The following is a 20,158-nucleotide window of genomic DNA, read 5'->3' as shown; positions in this document are numbered from 1 at the left end:
CCCTTATACCAAACAGGCACCTCAGGTGAGCCTATGGATAATAACGGAATTCTTACATTAAAGCTTACATTCCAATGCAGGATGGAAACATGTAAGGGTTTCTTTGTATAGGTGCACACATGAAGATAGGTATATGGGAACGTACAAATAAATGGATGCTCACGTTCAGGCTTACATAGATGCAGGCAGATGCACACATGTAAAGGTTTTCTTTCCCTTCAATGATAACTCAAATATATCATAGTGTGATATGTCACAATGATAACAATTTAATCACATAAAAATCAATAAAAATATATCCACGTACCAGAAGCTTGAAAATGGATCAGCATAACAAAACAGAAAGGCAGATGGATGGCACACAGGTATGTCTTATGTCGCTGCTGCTTCTGAGCCGTATATGCGGCTTTCTCCCTCTCACTCCTCCGACATGTTTCGACACATGGGTGTTTTTTTCAAGGATGGAGTGAGTGAATTAAAAGCGGGGTTGAAGAACCCCTAGACCGGATGTTTCAAACCGGAAAGTGATATAAATATAATCAATAAGAATATATAAGTTATCCTTACTAAAATTCTTTAATTATGTGACCTATTAGATATGAGCATTTATTTTTCATCTCATATATAAGAGCGGTTTCCCTAATTCAAGGTTTGGTTACTTATTTACATAAGTAACCAAACCTTGAATTAGGGAAACCGCTCTTATATATGAGATGAAAAATAAATGCTCATATCTAATAGGTCACATAATTAAAGTTTAAATGGTCATTTGGCTTTGTCGATAAATTTGTTGATATTACATGACCACATTGGGCCAATAGTGGCAAAATGGTGACCACAGAAGTGGAATTTTTCCCAGTGAATTTGGATTGTTCCATGTGAACTTTGTTATTGCAAAAGAACAGTCCTATTTCAAGGACAAGTTTGGTGCAAGAGACTATACTTTTTTTGTTATCCATCATAGAAAATAGTTTACTTTGTACAGTTGGCCGACTGTCTCAGACAACTATTTTAATCATCTTCAAGTTTTCAGGTGCTGGAGATGTGTCCAAAGAATTGTATTGTTACAATGTCTATGGTTCAACTACCATAAATCCAAGCTAGGGCATGTGGTCAATATCCCAGTGAGCAGGATGCCAGTGCTTAGAATACCAGTGCCAGAATCCCAACACCTGTCAGAATCCTGGCACCGGCATCCTGACCAATGGCATCCCAAAGTTATAGTAAGTAGTGGGCTTAAGGTGGAGAGTTAGGGTTAGGCACTAGGGGGAGGGTTAGGCACTAAAAGGGGAGGGTTAGGTTTAGGGTGTAGGAGTGGGAGGTTAGGTTTAGGCACTAGGGGGGAGGTTAGGGTAAGGCACTGGGGAGGCAGGGTTAGGGTAATGACAGGGTCCACCTAGCTTGAGATGTTATTGCACAGTTTCATTTCACTGCAGTGTAATGAAGATCAGAAACCTGATTAGAAAATGGTTAGCATGTCAAAGACTTTTCATCTTACAGATTCCCTGCTGCCCTCCTTATCTCGCAGATTTGGTGTCTGCCTAACCGGTGTTAGAAGAGAAGATAACAAAAACATTTTGCTGAACCCAGGACCACGATACATCATGAGCCCTACTGATACCTGCTTTTATATCCATGTGACCAAAGAAGAGAATTCTGCTTTTAAACAGAATGAACAGATTGAAAAATTATGCAAATTCAAATCATCCTATGATGGACCTTCCAGACTACCTGTCCACAGCATAATTGCCAGCATGGGTAGGTATTCCCTAACTTCTAGTAGCAATGTAAAATAATACAAATCTGCTTCATTGTGAACTTATATCTCAAGATAACTTGTATTTTCCTGCATATTTGCATTTCTTACTATGGGGAGGAACTATTACTGTGACAATAGACATTAAAGAGGCAGCCATAAAACAATGTAATCTAATTGCGTAGTTGTGTTAAAAATGTCAGATAACAAATTGCATTATCAAGCAATAACTTGCTCAGAGACACTGAGCAGTTTAAAAGAAAAAACAGCACTAGCAAAAACATGTGTGGGACTATGTTATACAGAAATATTGTCAATTAAGTTTTCCAGATCTCAGATGCTATAGCGCTTACCTCTGCTATTTCCATGAATACTATTTTGTTGCTCTGCAGGAGGCAGAAGTATTCATGTCTATCACTTCCTTCTACACTACTGGTATATTACCGTCCTCTTATCAAATTATAATAACTAATGTATGAATATTAGATGATTAGACAGATTTCTTAATAAACAGAAAATTAAGGTCACCTAATACATTTTGTACTAAATTCCTTCCAATGTCATTGTCGATTTTGGATTTGGATGAGCAATAACTTGTTCGTGGGTGGTCATTCAAACTGTTTGTTCTTGACAACATGCTAAGTCCTGTTTACTTTTACCACTGTCCAAGGTGGAATCCAGGAACATTTACAGAGTGAGGATCCCTAAAAGGGAGCCTGGTAAATAACGTCCGTTTTTGTTACTATTTTTAGCATTTAGAAATGTGGTCTAGGGACTGTTTACCATTATTGTAATGGCAGGACAGGTGCTCTGATAAACACTCTTCACCAATGTTCACTGAGGGCAAAGAAAACACTTCAAGGTTCTCTACCAGATGTTTTATCTGCACATGTGGGACCATAAGTCAGTTCATGCACATACACTGATTAGGAAGTAGGGGAAGGACCTGAAAAGCTTCCTCTATACTCTCCATAGGGAAGAGCTGCTATTACCTTATTTAGTTACTAGATACAAGTCTGGAAAAATTAAGCTTTTCAGAACATGCAAAATTCGACAAAACTGCAGTTACCCTACAGGACTATAATTATTCTATGGTACATGGGTTTAACACTGGAAATATCTGCACCATATCTTGTGTTAAATTAGTCTGTTGCATATATGTGAGATATTCATGCAGAGAAATCTGTTACATCATGAATTTCGGAACAAAAAAATAGGCCCCTTAGTTCAAATTAAATAGAAAAGTCCAAAATAAAAATAACAAACACATGGTAAAATTAACAACTAAACTGCCAACATAATTTTGCTTGCAGGAACTGTGGCCATAGATCTTCAAGACACAAGCTGTCGTTCCAACAGTGGGCCAACTCTAACTCTACCTTCGGAAGTCAGTAAAGAAGGAAGGAGACCCAGTATTGCTCCTGTGCTAGAACTTGCTGACAATGCGTCTATACAGCCATGTGATCTTTTGTGTGACCAATCAGAAGATGAAACCAACCCATCTGATGATGAAAGTTCTGACACCAAGGAGTATGTAATAATTGTTGTTGTTGTGCCTTTACAGCAGTGTTTCATGACTTATATAAAAAGAAACACATGATAGTGCATGTTAATAATTTGCATATATATATATATATATATATTTCTGATAGCTGTGGCTTCTTGACAAACTGTGGCCCTGATTCAGAGCCGGACGCTCTGACAGAGCGCTCGCTCTGAATCAGGGTCGTCCCTCCTACTTTTTGGAGCGGCCTCCTGGCCGCTCACATAGCTGTGGGTTACCACCCACAGCTATAGCGAGCGGCCAAAATGATGGTCGTGATAGGGTCTCGGTGCCGCAAGGCATGCAGTGCTTTTGGCTCTATCAGAGCGAAAAGCACTCCCACCGACATCACTAGTGATGTCAGTGGGGCTGGCCCCAGACGGTAGGCGTTCCCATGGGAACATCTCCGTCTGGGCAGCCACGCCCCCCGCACGCCCACCAAAGGGTGCGTGCTGTCAATCACCATTGACAGCACGCCCCCTTTGGTGCGAGACCCATAATGACAGCTTGGCCGTCGTTATTCGGGTCTCGTGCATGTGCACGACATAGCCACCTCCATCGTGCGCATGCGCCCTTGGGCAACATCGACCTGCTTGCTAGCGGGTCTGAATCAGGCCCTGTGTGCCTTGACAAGGGTCTGAAATAAGACCGAAACATCAAACTTTCTATAATGACACTGGTGGTATGTAACTGAAGAATGTTTTTATTGCTGCAATGGTGAGTGAATTTTTTAAATTGCTCCTCTTTTATTAGGTTTCCCACTTTTCTCTTCACGCATCCTTGTGTTCTGTTCCACATTTTCATCTTCATATATTCACTGTAGAGGTTCTACGCAAGGTATTACCTATTTTATCCACTTTCCTGAGGAGGTAGCATCAGATAATCTTGTCGCAGCTGCCAATTTTAGAGAGACCTCTCAACCCCTCTGCACCCAAGGCTCTTCCCTGTGTTCTGATCACTGTGGACAGAATTGATCAGGCAGCCCGGTGACACGCTCTTCCCCTGCGGCTGCAGAGAGGAGCAGCTGCCGGGAATCTTCATTAGTAGCTACAGGGAAGCCAGTGCTGTTCGACTGTTTATACCCGATGGCTGCAGAGAGCAGCAGCCTCTGGGAAGCCAGCACTGCCACCACTGCCACCACTTTGTGTACCCAGTGGCTGCAGAGAGCAGCAGCTACCAGAAAGACAGTGCTGCCCCCATTGTTTGTACCCTGCGGCTGCAGAGAGCAGCAGCCACTGGGAAGCCAACGCTGCCTCCAATGTTTGTGTCTAGTGGCTGTAGAGAGCAGCAGCTGCCGCCAGGGTAGCCAGTCTGCCTGTCTCACCAGGGGAGATGACAAATGGTATGATGTCTTTGAGGAAGTGGGGGGGGATAAAGTAATAAGATGCAGGGGGGGTTACAGTAGAGTAAAATAATAAATAAAAATTAAACTGTATGAGGTGGGGAAGGTGAAAAAGATGGTGGTGGTGCAAGGCACATCCTTTTTTTTCAATAAAATATTTAAATATATTTTTTAAATCGCTTTTTAAATTTTATTACATTTAAAAAAACAACAATTTTTTACTGGTTTTCCCGGCAAAAAATTGTCAGTTAAGTGGTTAAAGAGGCAAGAGTAAAAAGGTGCATCTAACAAACTCAATTACCTTGCTATAGATTTGTTCTACAGATCTATGTAGAGGATGTACTAGATCAGTGGTACTGTATTTCTAATAACTTTATGTTGTTTATGTATCCAATAATATAAATATACGCTGTATAGACATAAACAATAATCCTAAAAGTATTGTGCACCCTGCAATATAACAAAGTCACATTAAAAAAGAAAAACAGTATTACTCATGGACACTCAAAAGATTAATTTACTTAAATGTAATTTAAGTTTCATTAGTATGCATTCAAATTCAGCTACTGATGGCAGGCAAAATATAAACATAAAAGGAAAGAGGAAAGGCAGGGATACATGAAAGTAGTATGAGTAGTGTGATTAAGCAAATAGAGAATTAAAAGCTATTTTATGTGTAATTAATATTTTTCACTGTTAATTGTTTCATATATATTCCACATTATATTCTGGTGATAAGGTAATGAAGAAATGGAAATATACCCCTTAGTCTACATGGGAACCTGTGTCCATCTAGAACAAGAAATATGGAAGATACTCTACCTCATATAATGTGCGTATAATAAAGAAGGCTAGAGGTGCACCTAACTATCTTTTAGTCAACCCACAGTGTTTCCACAACACAGCTCCCAGGAAACAGCTCCCAGGAAAGAGGCAGTCTCTTTTTGAATCCAACATGATCAATGTGACAGTCGTCTACATTAGTAGAGTTGATATTGAATCCAAGATGGCTATTGTGAAACCGCTGTATCCGAATAAAGTTGTTTCACATTGGCCAACTTTATTTCAGAAAGAGGCTGTCTCTTCCATGGGAGCCAGTTGAGATGCAGTGAGGTAGCCTGGGTGTTCGTGTGGGCACAGATAAGTTAGGTGCCTTACAACAGCGATGACAGCTCCTGTAGATCTTTCCTTTATCTTTGTGGCAATGACTCCACTGGCTTGTCCTACTCAGACTGTAGCAGAGAGACTAGGGCAATACACACAGAAAAAAATACTTAAAATTACAACTTTGACAAGCATAATAATCTAGCAAATTTATTAAAGGGGAGTAAGAGGACACCATGTAAAGGGTATGCAGAAAATAAAGATCAGAATACAAATGACATTCAATAATTGCACAAATGAGGTGGTAATAATATGCAGTAATTATTTTATCAATATTGTAAAGAGTAACCAATAAACTATGTTTTTCTCAGCAATTAAACACACTTAACTTTAGCTACTGCAACACCTCTTAGCTATTACTGAATTGAAAATGCAATTTTTCAATTACTTCAACATGTTATGCTCTGAATATATGCAGGAGCATTCACATAATCACATGCAATGAAAGAGCAAAATATATTATCACATAACAGACTTTAAATACCCACGACTGACCAGTCATTTACTTGTAGATGAACACAAACTTCTTTAGTTGTAGAATTCTCTTGCTAGGTCATCACTGTCCTATTTCATGCATGTATTTAAAATCAATAATGGGGAAACCACAAAAGGCAAAGTTAGGTAAAATTAGCATATAATGCTAACCATCCTTGATTCACAGAAAACAACAGCTTCAGATAATAATTTATATATATAGCTCAGTCTTTAGTAGCACAACTATCTTTAGCACTCAGTAGTTGTCATATCTCAGTCCTTAGTGCACTTTCAACTCTTGTATTATATTTTTAGAAATGGATCTTCACAGATTAGCAACTAAAGGCCTGATTAAGCAAGGACCGCAGCTTTGCACCAGGCAGCTTTGCAATTTCGATCCTTGCAATTATGGTAATGCGGCAGGAGGCATCATGCAGTGCAGGTGCAAAAATATGCTAATGTCTACCACAGAACAGCCAGCATAGAGATGCCCACTACTGCTTTATCACATCTGTAATACCTCACAGTCCTATGTATACATCCATAATATCGAGGCACATCAGCCTGTCATGCACAATTACAGAGGAAATTGCAAGTTTCATTGCATGCAGAAGGCTCTCAAGCTGAGTAGGCAATCGCAGTAGCTGATTTATGCATGCCCATGCAACGGCGTTCAAACTGACAGGCGTGCCAGTGTTTCTGCAACCATTTCCCCATCACTACCCCCAAATGCTAATGGCCTGTCACTCAATCTGCGATGGATTCCAAGCTTCGTGTGTGATCGCAGTGTAATCACCATGCATATGTATGTGCAATGGCCAACAATCGCTTGATCAGCATACCTAGTTGCAATTGAAATTGCTGCTGAATCAGGCCCAGAGTTTGGTTTGTTTCTCAAGAGATCCAGGACACTTGGGTAACTGGAGCCCAGGGCAAAATAAAAATGGAGCCCCCCCCCCTGTGCACGTGTGCCAAAAATGTGGACGTGGCCACATGTCACAAGGAACATGGCCACTGAAAAATGGGGGTGTGTCTACATGAAACACCACCATTTCTCGTTACTCTGAGAACAATCCTTTCTATTCCACATGCACCTTAATGTTTCCAGTAGTAGTGCCCCTCTTGCAATGCCCACTGTAGTAGTGCCCCTTATGCAATGTCCTCGGTAGCATTGCCCCATATAGTAGTGCACCTTGTGCAGTGCCCAAGTAGTGCCCTTTTTACAGTGCCCCCAGTAGTGTCCTTATACAGTGCCCCCAGTAGTGCACCCTTATACAGTTACCCCAGTAGTGCACCCTTATACAGTGCCCCCAGTAGTGCATCTTATACAGTGCCCCCAATAGTGCCCCTTATACAGTGTCCCCTGTAGTGCCCCTTATACAGTTCCCCCAGTAGTGCCCCTTATACAGTACCATCAGTAGTGGTCACCTCAATGTAGTGCCCCCAGTAGTGTCCATTATACAATGCCCCCTGTAGTGGTCCCACTTATGCACTGCCCCTATTATTGGCCCTTATACAGTGTACCCATTAGTGAACCTTATACAGTGCCCTCAGGAGTGTCCCTTATACAATACACCCCTGTGCAGTGCCCCAAGTAGTAGCACCCTATGCAGTGCCCTCAGTAGTGCCCCTTATACAGTGCCCATAGTAGTGAATTCCCGCTCCTGCATCTGCTGCCATCTGCTCTTGCAACCTTTAGCTAGGCACTTTGGGAGAGACGTCTTGGTGTCTACACTACACTGACTGAAATGAACAACAGACCTGGACCATGACGCTGATCCAACAACAACCAGTTCATGAGTCTTAGCAGACTCCCCCCAGTTATGCCACTGCACTGGACTGTGATTATAACATCCAGTACAAGGCACTGGGAGAGGGTGATTTCTGGATTAAGCTGGTGTGCATAGGGAGACTGCACAATCAGAGTTAAATTGGAGTTGAATATATAGGGTAAATATAAATGCATCTTTTCCATGCTGTATACATGTGTGTGGTTAGTGATTTACTGGTTGGTATTAACACATTTATTGATAGCTGACATCTCATTAGAGGCTGAAATTGTTGTTAATCGGTATGAATGGCAAGACTATCACTCATTGCACATGTTATAGACACAGGCCCTGATTCAAAGCAGCTCGCAAAAAATGAGCTCTCACTCTAAATCAAGGCGGCTGCTTTTTAAAAAAAAAAAAAAAATGGCCTCCTGGCCATACGCTAAGCTGTAGGTGACCACCCACAGCTTTTGCGAACGGCCAGGTGATGGTGCGATGGTGCGACCATCGCGACCATCTGGCTTGCGACGAGACCCTTGTGGTAAGGTCTCGTTCCCGCAAGCCCCAGTGAGCTTCCTGCTCTAATAGAGCAGGAAGCTCAACTACTGACATCACGAGTGATGTCAGTAGGGCTGCCCTCAAATGGCAGGCGTTCCTTCAGGAACCTCCCCGCCTACAAACCGAGGTGAGCTGTCGATCAACATCAAAAGCTGCCCCATTCGTAGCGAGCCCCGGAGCGAGTGAATTTCTCACTCGCTCCGGGGCTCGCACATGCGCACTGCCCGGCCATCGACTCGCTTACGAGTGAATAGCGCTTGCCAGCGGGTCTGAATCAGGCGCACAGTTTTACCTTATTTTACTATCTATTATTGAATTTTCTAAATGAACACACAGAAACTAAATGTAGTGCTATTGTATCTGCAGCTAAAAGATCAAAGCAAAAAGTATTGGGACTCTTGTTTGCTTATGTGTATTTGTACACAATGTAGGGCCATAACTAGAGGTGTCCAAGCAGTGCCTTTTCCCAAGCTGCAGGCCCCTGGGGACAGCACTATCGTTGACCCACGGCACCTACATTTTGCAGAGCTGTCATAGCATCCTTTGGACACTCCTAGGGGTGAGAGTTTTAAGAAGTGAGTTTTAGAAGAGATGTTGCCAATAGCAACCACTCAGATTCAACTTAACATTTAACTAGCACCTTCTAGAAGATAATAGCTAGAATCTGATTGGTTGCTATGGGCAACGTCTCTTCTAAATCTCACTTCTTAAAACTCTCACTTTAGTAAATTTACTCCCTAGTACACTCCCTGCAACCTGTAGCCTAATTCTGGTGACCCTGCCTCCTTGACATGATGTCAAATGTTTGGGTACACTGAAGGTTTGCGTACAACTCCGATGATTGACGATTGCATGCTCAAGATCTCCTTCTGCGAGCTTCATTGCAGTACCTGGACCCAAAGCCTGATTGACAGGTTGCAGCCATTTGGAGGCAAGCGTCATGTAATGTCCAAGCAAGCAGGGGCATGTCAACCTTGTTTTCAGGGCATGCCGAAGCCAGTGGTTGTATCCTTGTACACTGACTTTAGCTGCATGAAAACACTGGCCATCCTGAGTAGCATGAAGGTTATTTAGATGTACATGCAGAGTGACCTGATGCTGCATTTTCGGATGCAGCAGTGGATCACAGAAGCTGGTTTGCTATTTACACAAGACATCTCATTTGGCATATCAATAGCATATTATACAGCTGCTTCATACAAAGTCACAATTGCGTGCAACTGTGAATCAGGCACACTGACCAGTGCCAGCAAAGTTATTTGAAAAATTATTAGAACCAGTGCAAATCAAGGCTCATTAAGTCACATCAGCTGGTTTGGGAACTGTAAATTTCCTCCTAAGTTACAACATCTTAAAAGGGTTCTTCTAAAAATTAAACAATTATGACAAATCGTAAAACTATTTTTGTGTTTTTCTTAAACCTTAACTGATTTAATGAATAGATTTTTCAACCTGTGCATAATTAAGAAAAATCCTAAGTATGTAACAGTTTGGGGTATCAAGCATTAGAGGTGAAAACTATGTATTTAAAAATATTACTGCATATTTTTGTTTTTGTACAAAGTTCAAATATTTTTGCCTATATATTGTATGTTACCGAAATGGCAGGTAAAAAATACTATTCTACATTTTTCATTACAGATATGCTAAAGGCTACCCTCCAAATTCACCATATATCGGAAGCTCACCTACATTTTGTCACCTATTACAAGAAAAAGTCCCATTTTGCTGTCTACGATTAGATAAGGTACATTTTCAGTCTTTTATACAATTATATCATAATAACTGTGGACATGGAGCTCTGTCTAACACACACACCAACTATGGACACATTTACACTAATCACAGTTCACACACCATCTACTTTCACACCTCATACACCTATAAACAGACATACAATATATGCAGCAAAAACACATCTCTGAGTCTTCACCAATAAAGACCCTTCCTATACCTCTGACATGTCCCAACACCACAAACATAACTGAGCTGCTGTTCGGTGACCACCCCTGCAATCACCACGTATTACCTCATTCACTTTTTATCATGGTCTGCTCCTTGCCAAATTTCTTTCCTCACTAAGCAACCCCTATTCCACAGATGCAGTCCTATGATTACTCTTCACTACCTAGGTCATTTTCTTTCTACTGTTCTCAATGTTCTTCTATATGTCTCGTATAACACAACTGTATTCTCCTCATTGTCTTGTTCCTGATCATCCTTGCCCCTTCTTTCTCTTGTCTGAACCTACTTCTTCCAATCACTTTAGCCCTGCTACCTCTTATGCTTGATATCTTATTCCTATGTCCATAGCTCAGCTCTTCCCTATTGCCCCATTGGTTGTTACAGCATTAACTTTACCTTCTTTCCTTTGCAGTCTACACATTTCTAATATGTTCTTGCTGCCTAATGCAGCTCTACAGTTCTCCCCATTAATTGCTAGCTGCAACTGTTTTCTCTAAATAATCTGTGGCCCATATACAACTGTCTTCTGTGTCTTTCCATATGCACATAATGTATACCCATGCAAACTCTGATGCTACTCCTTTCTCTGCCCTTCCTTTTTCTGATGACACTTCCCTGTAATACTCCCTCCTGGCTTTGCCCTATCCTACAGCTAAGCCATCCCATCTCAGACTCACAATCCTCCTCTCTGAACCCCATCAAATTGCTGACATCCCCTCCTTATTCCAGTCACTGACTACACCAACATTAACCTGCGCTCAGATGCCTGGTGTTCCTTCTTCTGCTTACACTACTTGCCCTGTTTTCTTACATCTGCTGCATTTATCTCCATTGTCTCTACACCACAAACATTGCCATTTCCTCAGATGCTCTCTGCAATCAGTATCTCTTCCTGCACCCATAGTTCTAATGCTTTTTCTCCATGCACTCAGCTGCTTTCCTTCACCCTTTCACACCACTGGTCCTCTAGGAGATGTTGCCCATACTATTTAGCTGATTAGAATTTACTCTCTTGTCACTTCTGCTTTAGGGTTGTCAACATAAATATTATGAAGATGCAAAAGCTTATGATTTTAAGAATAAAATCATCATTGTTGCAGCTGAGACAGCAGGAAATGGACTTTACAATTTCATTGTTCCACTTAGAGCTTATTATAGACCAAAGAAGGAGCTTAACCCAGTCATATTACTACTGGATAACCCGTAAGTGATGAGTACTGACAATTTACATACATGTACGTATGTTTGTGTGTTTCTACTATGAAGTAGCTTTTGGCCATGACTACATTTCATACAGGATTATGTATTAAATATATATTGCAAACACTTCATGACCCCTCCCTAAAAATCATAATTGATTCTCATAAAGAGATTACCATTTAAAATCCCATTTAAAACTGCTTGACCAAGAGTCTGACTTGGATTTATATGCAAACCTGATGGTTTATGTACAAATCTGATGTTTTTAGGTTGTGTGCATGCTCAGGACCCAGTCTGTGCATGTGCAGAATGGGTCCTGTGTGATTGCTCACAGTCACCCCTTATCTGCAGCATGATTGACATTCTACAGTCTTTGGGGGGGGGTTGAGAACAGGACCATTCTACAAAACAGGGTTGTGTCTGCATGTAACCCCCATTTTGCAGGCGGGCTGAGCCCAGGGTCTGTGTCATCAGATGCAGACTTCCTGGACCCATGTGACCAGTTGTGACAGCCAGTCTGAGAACGTTTTGGCTTATGCAGACTGGCAGAGGGCTGCGACCATTGTGACCGGTCATGATGGTGATCTGATTGCAGATGCATGCAGGAGGTATCTACTGTATTTCCTACGGATGCCTCCTGCTGCATTTGCATTTCAGTTGTATGGTATTTCACAGCCGATTCTTTGCGGATGTACAATACTGTACACATCATAATCAGGCCACCAATACCTTCATCCTGTTCGTTGCCTTCTGCTCAGATTTTAACTAATTACTCTGCATGGAGCCATTTTTAGTTTTATATATGCTATGATCATGGGAGTAAGGGTTCTGAAGGTTGAAGGTTTCTCCCAAGCCATGAGGTAGGCAGTATCATCAATCCAAAGTAATAAATGAACCTTTACCCATAACAACCAATGAGAACACTGCTTTTAATAGTGCCATTTTCAAAGTTGATAGGCCATCATACTGCACTTCTGAATGCTATAAAATTACCATGTTGGTGTTTGTGCTACTTTATTGCTTGCGAACGTAATTGTTTGTTTTTATTGAGAGTGTAGTTCTCAGAGCATTGAGTTATGGGAAAGAGTGTAGCCTAATTATGTCAATATGTAAAACTAATTATAAATAACCAAGTTCAATTTTTTTATGCAGTTGCAGAATGTTTTATTGCCTGCAATTTGCCATTTTTGTGTACATAGTAAAGAGTTGGAGAGCTGTGCTTCTTTAAGAATTTCTATTGCATAAATGGAGAAACTGCAAAATATTGTAATCAAGAGACCTAATAAACAGGCCGCACATATTCCCCTTTTAAAATGCATCACTAAGAGATGTATTCATTCCATTTCAAAAGGATTTTTTCCTAGGGTTCCTTAATGGCCTTTTATGAAATGCAGTCATTTGTGTAATAGCTATGCAAAGAATTGCTTTAAACATAGTGTCAGCCACAGAAAATGACACATACGGTGTCTGTGGATATTACTGTGTTGAAAACACATTTTCTTTTCTGTCATAGTTTTCTTGTGAGTTTCCAGTAATGATAGTATAAAAATGCAGCCAGAAATAATTTGTCTGTTAAACATAATATTTCTTCCCTTTCAATTTGCCTAATGTCACAAAAAAATTGAAAACTTTGAGTCAGAGAATGTTCCATTTTGTGTATTTTACACCGTTCTTTTCTGTACTGTTTGTGAATAGTTGGGTGTCAGCGTATGTGTGTGGATGTATCTATATACAATCACTTAAAAGAGAATTTCATTGCTTTCAGTATATATTTGTAATATTTATTTTACAATATTCACTAATGTAAGTACAAATATTTGTAAATGTCGATACAGATGAGTCCAGATAAATCTATCCTCCGTGCGTTACAAGCCGCGCTACACATAATGCAAGAGGGATTGTAGTTAATAGACTGGTGGACACAATGGCGCCAGTCTAAATCCCGACTGGACCTGCCCGACAAGGGATTTTAGATAGGTGTCGAAATTCAGACGCCTATCTTAATCCCGACGCTGGAGGACCAGCCTCTGCCATCCTGATCGTCTGCTGATGGATAAGTATAACACTTAGCCCGGGGATGGGGGGGTTAGGTTTAGGGACCCCCGGGGGACTTAGGCATCCCCCCCAGGGAAGGTTTGGGTTTGGCTAGGGGAAGGGGGGTTTAAGGTTAGGCACTAGTGGAGGGGGTTAGGCAGACCCTCGGGAGGCTTAGGTTTAGGGTGCGGGGAGGGGGGTTAGGTTTAAGCACCCCTGTGGGGAGGTTAGGTTAGGCACTAGGAGGAGAGGTTTGGGTTAGGCACCCCTAAAGGAGGGTTATGGTTAGGGGGGGAAAGGGGAGGGTAAGGGATCTCTCACTATTGGACTCGCACTGTCGGGGTTTGAACCGGCGGCTGTAGAGCCGCCAGTAGTTCAATCCCATTCCTGCGGGAGCTCCGTGTTACTCGATAGCACCAAATATCTTCTCTTGTGACTTTTTATCTTCAATTGTGTCTTATTCGCACAGTTATGCGAATCGGTAGCACAAGCAGCTTCTACTGATTAAAATGATATGCAGCATGTCTATATTCTGTGTGAGACTGTGGCTGTATCTGTATGCAAAATGCTATGTTATAGTGTTACAGTCGCTGACACTGTATCATAGCATTTTGCATGCAGATACACCCGCAATCATTAAAAAAATATAGACATGCTGCATATCATTTTAATCAGCAGAAGCTGCTTGAGCTACCTATTCACATCACAGTTCAAATGAGATGCATTTGAAGGTAAAAACATGCACTGAAAGACGCGCAATGCTATTGGGTCAGACCACGGCAAGGCACAACTAGAAGGGCACTTTTTAATGCACAAGGAGGCACGAGGATACATCTGTAGCTCATTCACCTCAGTCACATATAGGGCCTGATTCAGAGATGTACACTAATGCATTCAAAGCTGCGATCCCATACACAACTGCTGTGCTAAAATATGCTAATGCTGTAACCAGCTGGAAATGCATTGAGACGCTTAGTAACGACGGCTTAGTTGCATACAAATACTCTGACAACATCGCAGATCATTCGATAATCGGCCATCTGAGTAGCCATATGGTCAAGCAGAATGGCCGTCTGAACTGAGCTGTTGGAACCACATTATCTGTTTACGGGACTGCACAAACAGGCTAAGATTTACCACAAACATGGCCAGGACATGCCTGCATTTTGTGCCACACCTCCCTGTTACCTCTCCTAAAGAGTCCCTGACTGCCAATCACTGTGCAAAGTAATCCTTACTGTGAGCAGCAATGCAAATGTGCTTTGGCATATGCACAGTGTGACCGTGATGCATGCACAGTTGACTGATATTCACTCAGCTGAATAAATATCGGAATAGCAACCATCTCTGAATCAGGCCCATAGCCACCTCTGCTTCCATAATATGACTGCCTGTCTGTTGTATGACATCCCCAGTTTGGCAGGGAATGCCCCCTGAGGCAGACAGCTTGTATACAATACAACTCCAGCCTGCTGGGCAATACCTTCAGCATAGCAGGAGGAATTACAGTATTCATCTTGGGACTTTTAATGACAATGACATATATGGCAGTTGAGGTTAAATATGGGACTGTTACTTAATTTCCTATGATATTCTGGCCGCAAGTAGAAATTAGTATGCAGAAACTGAGAGAACATACAGATGTGTCCTCGCACGCTGTGGCTTCAGTCATGCCAAACAGTACCTTTCTGTGCACCAGATCCCCAGGTGACTCTACCACGCTAAGCATATTTTTAGCTCAAAATGTGCATTTTATTCAGACAAATAAAACAACGGGAAGCGACAGAACTACTTTGCTAGATTGCACTGATTAATATGATTTGCAACATTTGTACATCTGTATGCGAATGAGACTGAATTTGTACTCAAAGTGCTACGATGCAGCAGCCCCGGCTTTTTCCCATGCCAAGTTTTGTTGTGCTACATCTACGACTTTGTACGTGTATAAAACAAATTCTTGTGTGATTAAAGTCACAACCCAGCTACTCTAGTACACTTTGGGGTACATCTACTAAAGTGAGAGTTTTTAGAAGTGGAGATGTTGCCCATAGCAACCAATCAGATTCTACTTAACATTTAACTAGCACCTTCTAGAAGATAATAGCTAGAAACTGATTGGTTGCTATAGACAACATCTCCACTTCTAAAAACTCTCACTTAGTAAATGTACCCCTTTGAGAGGTGTTTTGTTGAATCTGTGATGTGAAATGAAAATAAAAAGATGGTACTGTATACACATCTCAGTGTGGCTCAGGCGTGCTGGGTTTCTCACTCCATATGGCATCTTAAAGCTACGTGTGTTTTGGCACATATGTATTATTGTATTCATATCAATGGTCATACCATGTTTTTGTGATCACTTTAGCTACATTGGGCCTGATTCAGCAAGGGACACATATTAGCAGACGCAGGGACCGTCCGCTGCGAGAATATGCTAATTAATGCATATGCACGGAGCCGGCAGCACAAGATGCAGACAGCCAGCCCCATTTTAAGCTGCCCATCTCCCTTTACTCACAGCCTGATCAGCATGCAAGATAGCTTAAACATCGGTAACATCGAGAACCATCGGACCCATTAGCATAATAGTGGTTGACCTGACCTGCCGCAGGATTTTGCCCGCTTCCTGTGTCTAGCTTACGGTATGGCTGCATATGCTGCCCCACTGCCTTAATTATGCACGCCTCTATAACAGCGTTATAACGCCTTTATTTGCCTGACCACTCCCTGTCACCACCCACAATCGGCACTTCTTGTCATTCAATTTTGGAAGGGTCTGCGTACACATTGCGCATAGTCTTCATACCATAACCTGAACGCACTGGCTAGTTTGCGCAAGCGAAGTGTGATGCACACGCATGCGCAGATCAAAAACATCGGCCAAGTGCGTGCCTTCTCTCCTATGCGTTCCTTCCTGAATCAGGCCCATAGTTTTTAGTGGGACTCTAAAGGATTAAAAGTGAAATTGACTTTGTTGGGTACAATTAGGGTTTAAACCTTCACAATATTTTAAGTTGTCCTAATGTTTTCAAAATTGTTGGTTTTGTTAAGTAGTTTAAACATATCCACATTATGTGGAAATAAAACATGCTAACCCTTCCACATCAGTAAACTGTACCTGATTAAGGTTTTAAATTGTAGCAATATCTATACAAGTAGTTAAATGTGATATAATCTTCTACATTGTTCTGCTTGCTTTGTGGAAATGTGACACATTATAAATTTGGGGTATAGCACTAAAATTCATCTTGGGTGTTGCAGATGTTTGGAATATGTATACTGTAAACGAACTTGGTACTCTTAATATAATATTTACTACAAACTCTTAAGGTGCCCACACACATAGTGATATTTTACCCGATCTGGCCGATTTCGACGCATTGGAACGGCAGATCGTGTAAAATATGCCAAAATCATGAGGAAATCGATGCGATGCACGTCCCTGCTGGATGCACATCGTATTGTCAGATCTGCCGTGCTCTAGGGCAGATCTGACAATCTAGGATACAATACACATTGAAAGTCTGCATGAAGAGATCGTTTGAAGATTGGACACCAAATTGTGTGCATACCGTGTGCAAATCATGTGCAGAGCTGCCGGGGAGAGTTTCAAGGGAAATTGTACATAAATCGTACACATCGGCTAATCGTGAGTACATCGGTATGTGTGTGGGCACCTTTAACCAGATGTTTTGGGTACTGTATATATTTAAAAAAAGGTTTAGAGAAATAATTCTAAACAGATACTTTCTTACATCAAACTCATTAAGATTATTATATAACCTTCATGAACACATTCATCACATTGTTCATGCAGTCAGTTCCCCACATTGACCTCCAGGAAATATTACACTATAGCATAGCTGGTACGTTGCACAGAGCAATTTGTTTGTGTTGTAGAAAATCCATATTGCTCAGCCCATACCAATCACTGTTGCATGGACCTTTCAGTCACATTATACAGAGCACTATCCATATTGCCAAAATACCTAAACACAGACCATCCAGCTATGTTGCATATAATCCTTGAATATATAGCATAAATCCCTCTGACATAATGTACAGTCCCCAGAGCTCATTGCATAGACCCATTAGACATATAGAATCTACATGTGTTTCAGCTTCCTGCCAAAGTGAGAGTGTCACAGCAATGCCTAGTGTTACTCGCCCATCCATCCACAAAAGAAAAACACCACCAATATTTCCTAATGTACAGTATTCCACTTTCACACATTTAATCAGGGTCACAAATACAACATTTTAAAATTGGATTATTGCTCTGCATTTGGATTAAAATATGTGCCTCTGAGATGATGTGTCTACCCATTTACAAAGCACATTCTTTGTGCATTCGGAAAAAACCACAGCATCTACAAATAGATGCACCTTAGACATTTTCATATTTTTTGAAAAATTATTTGCTGGTGCCATTAAAATGTCCCCTTGGGAAATGGGATTGGTAATTTGCTGCTTTATACTGTAGGCTTGCATCATATATGTCTTACAACATAAATTGACCAGTATCAAAATGTGAAGCAGAAATCAATACTCCTTAATATGTATTATAGTTTCAGCCAATTAGCTTAATTATAATAAGGAGGTGCTACCTTGGAGGCCCTTGAGTAGACAGTAAAGTTTACAAAAGGGACACAAGTAAGGTACCACAAATTAGGTGCACAGGGTTACAATATTTGAACAATAAATAATCATCGGAAAATCAGATCCCTTCCTCAATCTGAGAATAGGGATGTGTGATCTAGCAAAGAGAGTGCAATGTTAAGAAGTATATCAGAAAATGTGTCTGGTTATTTTATTCCCATTATAAAGAATTTATGGCCAGTAAGCGACTTGCAGTTGTACTGTATATATGGTTGTGTTAAACCCTTGTTCAATCCATTCAGCAGCTCTATTTCATCAAAGCTTATTAGGTCATGACATTAATTTACATATCACAGTATCTTGCATCTAATGTTAAGATCCAGCTACATGAGTTTTTTATTGGCAATCAAAGTGAATTTTGTCTAACCATAGGCAAGAATTCAGGAGATCATAGGTATATTTGTACCTCCATCATTCATACTTCCCTCATATTCAATTTGAATAACAGTGAACAATTCAGGAATTTATACGGAGTTGTGAAATATTTTTTAAAGCATATGAGGTTTGTTGGTATTTGAATCCTAATACAGATGTAACCAGGACTCACCTTTTACCTGAGTTTTTTACCCTATCAGGTCACCACTGGATACGATAGTAGACACTTGGCTGTGCCTCCAGCCAAACCTACAATATTGTGTCCATCAGGGGCTGGCATGGGATATTCACCTGATACATTTCGCTTACCCCTTTGTGGTAAATGTATAAACATCTACTACACTTAGGCCCTGATTCAGAGCCGCTCGTAAGCGGCTGCTCGTTCGTTCCGACCGATGTTCGCACAACTGCTCATGCGTACGGATTTTAATACGCATGCGCGAACCAGTCAGTGCGGCCGAAAATCGTTTGTTCGCTAAATAGCGAATGCCTGCTATTTTGAGTGACAGGAGGAGGCATATGTGGGTGGTAACAGGGGAAGGTGCTTGAAAACTGGGAGTGGAAATCAGAACGCAGGCGTGCTTAAAGGTCAAAACGGGCGTTTTATGGGTGTGCATAATTAATACAGGAGCTTCATTAACCACGTCACTTGGTTGATTTATAGATTGTGGTAGGAAAAACCAACCACAAGAATAGCGAGTAGTTCATATGCTGTTCGATGTACTCGATTAATCTATTAAATAGCGGACATGACGTATGGTGCGAGCGACCAGGGGGCGTCTTTTTCAAAATTTCGACCGCAAGTTTTGTTCGCTCGTTCAGACATAGAGGCGTGAACAGACTGCAAAGTGCGAACTGTTCATTTGAATAGCCACCCCTTTTTAATGAACGAGCGAGCGCAAATAGCGTCCGGCTCTGAATCAGGCCCTTATGCCCTGATTCAGAACCGGACGCTATTTGCGCTCGCTCGTTCAGAAAAAAGGGCTGGCTATTCAAATGAACCGTTCGCTCTTTGCGGTCTGTACACGCCTCTAGGTCTGAACGAGCGAACAAAACTTGCGGTCGAAATTTTGAAAAAGACGCCCCCTGGCCGCTCGCATCCTACGTCATGTCCGCTATTTATTAGATTAATCGAGTACATCGACCAGCGTATGAACTGCTCGCTATTCTTGTGGTTGGTTTTTCCTACCACAATCTTGCAAGCAGTTCTGACTATAAAATAACCCAGTGACGTGGTCAATGAAGCTGCTGTATTAATTATGCACACCCATAAAACACACGTTTTGACCTTTAAGCACGCCTGCATTCGGATCTCC

The 20,158-nt window shown here is 41.4% G+C and overlaps 1 protein-coding gene across 2 annotated transcripts in view; it reads left to right on the top strand.

Moving 5' to 3' along the window:
- LOC148517309 (potassium channel subfamily T member 2) overlaps positions 1–20,158 on the top strand; it is a 1,089,312-nt gene that overhangs the window by 910,440 nt on the left and 158,714 nt on the right. For both annotated transcript variants that reach the window (XM_088478860.1, XM_088478861.1), the window contains 4 exons: positions 1,529–1,758; positions 3,070–3,286; positions 10,251–10,356; positions 11,605–11,777. In XM_088478860.1, coding sequence (XP_088334986.1) covers positions 1,529–1,758; positions 3,070–3,286; positions 10,251–10,356; positions 11,605–11,777 — 726 coding nt within the window. The remainder of the gene's footprint in view (positions 1–1,528; positions 1,759–3,069; positions 3,287–10,250; positions 10,357–11,604; positions 11,778–20,158) is intronic.

This window comes from Taudactylus pleione, unplaced genomic scaffold (genome assembly GCF_031769625.1).
Source record: "Taudactylus pleione unplaced genomic scaffold, aTauple2 ptg000223l, whole genome shotgun sequence".
Classification (NCBI taxonomy): Eukaryota; Metazoa; Chordata; class Amphibia; order Anura; family Myobatrachidae; genus Taudactylus; species Taudactylus pleione.
The sequence above is the reverse complement of the archived record's forward strand: the minus strand, read 5'-3'. Positions and strand labels throughout refer to the sequence as shown.